The 6,623-nt window shown below is 45.4% G+C and overlaps 1 protein-coding gene across 1 annotated transcript in view; it reads right to left on the bottom strand.

Annotated features, from left to right (window-relative positions):
• Positions 1 to 296: 296 nt before the first annotated feature.
• Positions 297 to 6,623, bottom strand: part of LOC310790999 (synapse-associated protein 1-like) — a gene marked incomplete at its 5' end in the record, with an annotated part of 10,595 nt that continues 4,268 nt past the window's right edge. The window contains 4 exons of the mRNA XM_083652718.1: positions 297 to 509; positions 2,696 to 2,858; positions 2,949 to 2,998; positions 5,504 to 5,655. Coding sequence (XP_083508844.1) covers positions 379 to 509; positions 2,696 to 2,858; positions 2,949 to 2,998; positions 5,504 to 5,655 — 496 coding nt within the window. The 3' untranslated portion in view covers positions 297 to 378. The remainder of the gene's footprint in view (positions 510 to 2,695; positions 2,859 to 2,948; positions 2,999 to 5,503; positions 5,656 to 6,623) is intronic.

Genomic DNA, 6,623 nt, shown 5'->3' with positions numbered 1-6,623 from the left:
GATGTTGGTGCAGCTATTTGATATAATGCATGCTGACAGTGGCTGGCTCATAAGAGCATCCCTCTGAACATTATTCTTCACATCAACACAAGCTGTGTATTCAAAGTGGGTCTAGACCAAGATCAAAACTAGAATTGTGTGTGTATCGGACCTGAACTACAACATTTTCCATACTTTTCACAGACTTTTTTTTTAAATCCCCAAACTATTCACTTTCCAGACCTGCGTAGGAACCCTGAGTTATGGAAGCATGGATACAAGTCGACAGATGGTAATCATATACATATAGAGGGGAATCATATTTAGTCCCTTTGTGCAGCATGGGTTGCTAGTCGTCCATTGGGGGGGAGGCAGCAAATCAGTGACTGGCAGCGCCCCCTAGCTGCTGTCAGCCTGGAGCATCTTCTCGATCTCTTGGTCCCACTGCTCGTCTCTGTCTGTGGCCTCGCTCACCACCTCGTACTCCTGGAGCTCCTGCTGCAGCTCCTTCTCCCAGTCTGCTGGCTCCTCTGGAGGAGGGAGGAGGGAGGAGGGGGGAGGAGGGGGGAGGAGGGAGGAGGGAGGAGGGAGGGAGGGGACACAACACAGAGGTGGTAAGATGGCTTTAGTTGACCAAATTAGCATGTGAAATGACATCATGACTGACACAACACTGATATATTGACTATGATTAAAAATCTGACATCAAATCAGGCTTGTATATCTTTGATATGATGGCTATCATAATAGCCATTGAAAAAACTATGAGGCTATGCAGTAACAAGCTGATCCAGTGTTTAGCCCACACCCAGACGCAGCCAACTAGCTGCTTATTCTTTATACACTATATTTATATTTCTGATACCAAGGCACATGGGAATAAAAGACAGGGAAGACTCAATTGCATTACAACATCAACAAGAGATCTAAATCTAAAAGAGATTTGCTCACAGGTTCAGCAGCGTCAAGTCAGCCAGAATAAAACAGAAACGTCCGGTTATAACCGTCAAAATAATGACATTTAAATCAAAGTACTGTCGCAATGTTTTGTGTGTGATCCGAAATCCCCCAAGTACCAAAGAGGAAATAAAGAAAACATTTGCAGAGAAACCTGTTGTAAATAAACATATTTCACGTAAGCTTTCACTGACCAAAAGGGGGCGTGGCAATCACAAAAAGGAGCCTAACTTCTAAACGGATTCACGTAACACCACGACACTTAGAAAGGCTGGCAGAGGTATGATGCGCTCTACCGAGTGCCGTAGTAGTAGTAGTAGTAGAGTTGTTGTTATTATTATTAATATACATTTAATTACATTTTTGGCCTCAATGCTCTTTCCCAGGCTTTTCCACCCTACCAAATATAAAATTCGGTGGGAAACAAGAGTGCTTCTGATTTTTGGAATTTTTTTGGGAATGAAAAATCTGCAACATCGGCACAAAATATCGTCTTTATCAGCAGCTTGAATGGCGATAGATTGACAGTGTTCTTTTATTTTTTTTCCCGATTTTTTTTTAATCCAATTTTATCCCCCATTATTGCTCATTTGATTTCTCAATCCTGGTTGCTGCTCCATCCTCTGCCGATCTGGGGAGAGCCGAGACTGGCTCCATGCTTCCTCCGAGACATGGGCAGTCAGTCAGCCACTTCTTTTCACCTGCCAGAGGAAGCTTCACCGGTAGGACATAGCACGTGGGAGGTTCACGCTATTCCAACCAGTTCCCCTCTCTCTGAACAGGCGCCCTTAACGACCAGAGGAGGAACCACACTAGCAACCAGGATATTGCATGTTTTTGTGAAGGGGGTTCCTATATGAAGGAAACCCCTGGGAGGCACGGGGAGAACATGCAAACTCCACACAGAAAGGCCCTTTTGCCGACCCCACCCGGGCGGTGGGCACTCGAGGACATGCGGACGGGCACGCATTCCTTCAGCGTTCACCTCGTCCCCAGGTGGGAATCGAACCCACGACCTTCGAGTTGTGAGGTGATAGTGCTTACCACTGCACCACCGTACCTCCCTACACAGTGTTCTTTTAAAGCCATCTTCTGTTGAGAGAGTGGTTCCCTGGTTCATAGCTTACTTCTTCAGCTTACATGTTGTAACATGAAAAGAAAATCATCAGAAATACCAACACAACAAAACGATATCTGTCTCATTTCCAGCTTAAGAAATGTAACAGACACACAGTTCCCTAAAGGATGAAACAAAAGTGTAAGAAAGCCGACCTTCAGGAGAGGGGCTGTCCTTCTTAGGGCCTGTGTCCACCTAGCTTCTTTTTCCGACGTTAAAAGCTGGGAGTGCGCTGGGGAACGCTGATCCCAGCGCACAATATACAAGGAAGCAGTCTGCAAGTAACGTTAGTTCAGCTTGATAGCTGACAGCTAGCAAGCTAACAACACAGGTAGGCTACGCTATTAAAAGCAGTAAGCACAACACTCACCAGAAATATTAAGTGTCTAGCCGATCTGCTCCCACAATTGAGCCGTTCTGTCTCTGTTGCGATAGTTTTTCCATATGATTAGTTACCAGAAAAGGAGCAGCCGACACCAGCGTCTTTCTGAAAAGTTAAAATATTTTCAGCTGGAAGCGCTGGGAGTCGGCGCACAAAAACGCCGAAAAAAGACGCTGGGCGCTCTGCACTTTCTCTACACGTCCGTGTGCGCTCGCATACGCTCTCCTCCCATTGGAAACAATTGAAAATAGACGCTGGACCTGAGGAAAAGACGCCAGGTGGACACAGGCCCTTATCCAGCACCAGCTGCTCCATCTCTTTCTTCAGGTCGTCCTGGTTGATGTTGGCGGAGTCGAACGCGTCGCTCACAAACTCCGACACCCCGGGACTCGAACACATGTCCTCCTCTTCCTCCTGGGCCGGCTGGGACTGAAAACAGAGAGCTTCTTCCTCAGCCACTTGTATACATACTGAGCATACACAACCACCACATCCACAGTATAGCACTCTTACCTTCTGCATGTCACTGATGGAAACAGGTGGGGTTTTTGGTCTAACATTTTCTGCAAAGAAATTATATATATTTGTTAATTTAGTGGCTAGGATATGTGTATATATATATATACCGTATGTATATATATATATACAGTATACATACACACACACATATATATTAAAGGTCCCAATTCGTGCAGCTGTAACCTCTTAAAAACGTGGGTCTCTGGTCCATAAAACATGATTCTGGATTAATTTGTCGAAAATATAGCAACCCCGTTTGTTCTGACGGAGTTGTCACTTCCTCATCTCGTTGCGTCCCAAGAATGGTCTGTTTCTATTAGGGATGTTCATCAATTATCGAAAATCGATAATTGATCGTTAAGGATTGGAATCGATCCTGTGGCATTTGGATCGATTTTTTAATTATAAAAAAAAAAGAAAAGAAAAAAAAAAAAAATTGGACTAGGTTTGGGTGGAATTCGTTCCTCCTCGCCCCACTCCATTGCACAGCCGACTAACGTGAGGTGGAGCTTCATATAGTCTCTAGTTTTCTGGCTGGGCACGGGCCTTTGTGCCAACAAAACTGTTTTAAACATGGGAAATTCACACCGGCATGCGCCGGGGACAGCAGTGTTGGAGAGGAGACACATTGAAATAAAGAGTTCATTGAGGAGAACACGTTGTCTTTCGTATTTTCTGCCATAGGCATTCATTTTGTAAAAAAAATATATATATATATATATATATATATATATATATATATATATATATATATATATTGAAAATTTTCTAAGTATTAATATGATCGATAATCGATAATTGATCGTTAATTTTCACCGATTATCGATTTTGGAAAATTTTCAAAATGAACATCCCTAGTTTCTATAATATATTCAGAACTAACAGTTCCCATTGGCCGCTGAGGGAGAGCCCGCCCCAGGCTCCCAGCAGCCAATCAGGTTAGCGTCTGTGGACCAGCACGCTAGGTTGTGTCCACAACTAACGTTAGCAACGAGCTATCGCTAACTTAACTCATTGAGTGCCAATGACGTCTAAAGACGTCAATTGCGTTTTTTGACGGTGGGACGTGGATCAAAGCCTGATGCATCTCCTGTGAAAGTATGGGGGATTTTGAAGGTGTATAACCTATTTTACGGACCCATTAGGTGGCGACAGTGCTCTCCAGATTTGAGAAAGGTGAGGAAAAACAGCAGAAAAAGCCGCGATGAAACGGAAACTGATGCATGCTGGAGCCAGAGCGGCACAGATTGCTCTGGCTGGAGCTAACGTTAGCTGTGAACAGCAGCCAATCCGCTCCCACAACTGAGCCCCTCTGTCTCTGCTCCGATAGTTTCTCCACACGATTAGCCGCCAGAAAAGAAAACCAAAGCCAAACCATTCTCATGAGAATGGTTTGGCTTTTCGGTGTCGCGCTGGGAGCCGGCGCACAACGGCAGAGCGCTCCGAAAATAGACTCTGGGTGCAGCGCACTTTGAAACGCGCAGCAGAAAGCCCAGAATCGGACGCAGCTTCATCCCAGCTCACAACCGAAACCCCAGAAACGTCAGACGAACTCAGCGAGCCCGATCCAGACTCCCCCGACGAGCGGCCGCCATCCGAACGTGGATCCGCAGGCAGCAGAGACTCGCCTGACACACGCAGCAGAGCGAGCAGAGCCACCAGAGACACTCCCACGGAGGAGGAGTTTGCAGTTGAGGGGGGTGGGGGTGCTGTTTTATTGAAGGAAATTACTGTTCAGATGTTTCAGGTCAGAAAATATTTGCTTCAGAGTCAGTGATTTGCTTGAAATGCTTCATTTCACAAAAGGCTCATTATCTCAGCTTCTAGTTTGAAACGTGTGTTTTTGGTGAAATCAACCGGCTGATAACTAAAGAACGGAAAATGATATCAATAAACTTTTTTTTGCTGATGATACAAGAGAGTCTCATCGTTCTTTGGGCGTGTTCGGTGTTTACATAGTAATATCACACAATATTCTGTGGGTCTTGAGTTATCACTGAAAACGCTCTGAAAGGGCTGGCACTGGGAGCATCCGTTTTCCAAAAGTGGCTGGCACGCAATGAGTTAACGGTTGCTACGCTAAAGAGGACATCTCAAAATGCCTAGACTTACCGAATGCACCTCCGCAGTTGCTGGATCACGTACAGTTGGCGTCGCTCCAGCTAGAAGTGTTAATTTTCTGGCTATAGACAAAATGGTGCAGGTAGCTTGTGTGAGAGAGACCACGCGCAGTATGTTTAAGTGACATCACATTAACCCATCTGGGGGAACAGAGCGTTAGGGGGCGTGGCTTGAAGGAGACTGCAGGGGGAAGCTGGATAGGGACAAATCCAACTGTGGCAGTTCTGAGGTTGTGACCACTCATTACAGGGAGGGATGACAGCAGTATATATGCATTTACAAGTAAAAACAGCTTTTGCACGGAATGGGACCTTTAAGGTGACATCCTCAGGGGACACTGGCCCCTCTGTCCCCCTCCTCCCTCTAACCTGTAGAGGTGACGTCCTCAGGGGAGACACTGGCCCCTCTGTCCCCCTCCTCCCTCTAACCTGTTAAGGTGACGTCCTCAGGGGAGACACTGGCCCCCCTGTCCCCCTCCTCCCTCTGCTGCTGCTGGGCTGCCAGCGCCGTCAGCTGGGCCGATTGCTTGATCAGAGAAACCCGGTAGAAGTAGTTCCTCCAGAACGCCTCCTCCTTCACACTACAAACACACACAAACACAGGTGAGTCATCATAATGGACCGGACCAGGGTTACATTGACATAGAAACCAAAATAATTGAGTTCTAAATAAGAGTCAGATATCGTCCAATCACTGTCGTCCACATCTGATACCATGGTTATAATGATTTTTATTGATCACATATTAATTGTAGAATTGATCAATACTACATTACGTCATTACGTCTATAAATTGTTTTCTAAATTGTCTAAAAGTGGGGTTCCCAGTTTTTTAGTACGCATTTTAGTATACTGGTATGCCCGACAGACAATGAGAGTAAAATGGGGGAGTGTGACATCGGCTCCCTTTCATGTGTCCAATTCCGTCCGCCAGGGGGGAATATTGTCACCAATTTTGTTTAATTTATATATGAATGATTTGTCTTTGCTGTTAAATACATCAGGTACGGGCTGTAGGGTGGGTGACTTGGTTATTAATCATCTTATGTATGCTGATGACCTGGTCGTCTTTAGCCCTTCTAGTGCTGGTCTCCAACAGCTCTTGAAAATTTGCACACAGTACGGGGCTGTCTCAGATATTATTTATAACGCCAAAAAGAGCAAGCTCATGATCATTAGAAGTAGAGAAGACAGGCGGGCAATTTTCCCTGACTTCTACCTGTCTGGCACTTTGCTCAGCACGTGTGATGAGATTACATATCTGGGCCATGTTATCTCAGACGACCTCTCTGATGATAAGGACATCCTAAGGCAGCGACGGAAGCTGTATGCCCAAGCAAATATACTGTGTCGCAAGTTCTCAATGTGCTCTATCTCTGTGAAGATCTCACTTTTTAAAGCATACTGTACACCCCTGTATACGGCTCACCTGTGGTGTCGTTATAGACAAAACAGCATGAGAAAACTTACTGTGGCTTATAATGACTGCATGAGGCTGCTGCTAAAAGTTCCGAGGAGCTCTAGTGCAAGCCTTATGTTTGTCAGTATC

This window comes from Poromitra crassiceps (genome assembly GCF_964638095.1).
Source record: "Poromitra crassiceps genome assembly, chromosome: 16".
In the NCBI taxonomy this organism is placed as follows: Eukaryota; Metazoa; Chordata; class Actinopteri; order Beryciformes; family Melamphaidae; genus Poromitra; species Poromitra crassiceps.
This window is presented reverse-complemented; position numbering and strand designations above follow the sequence as displayed.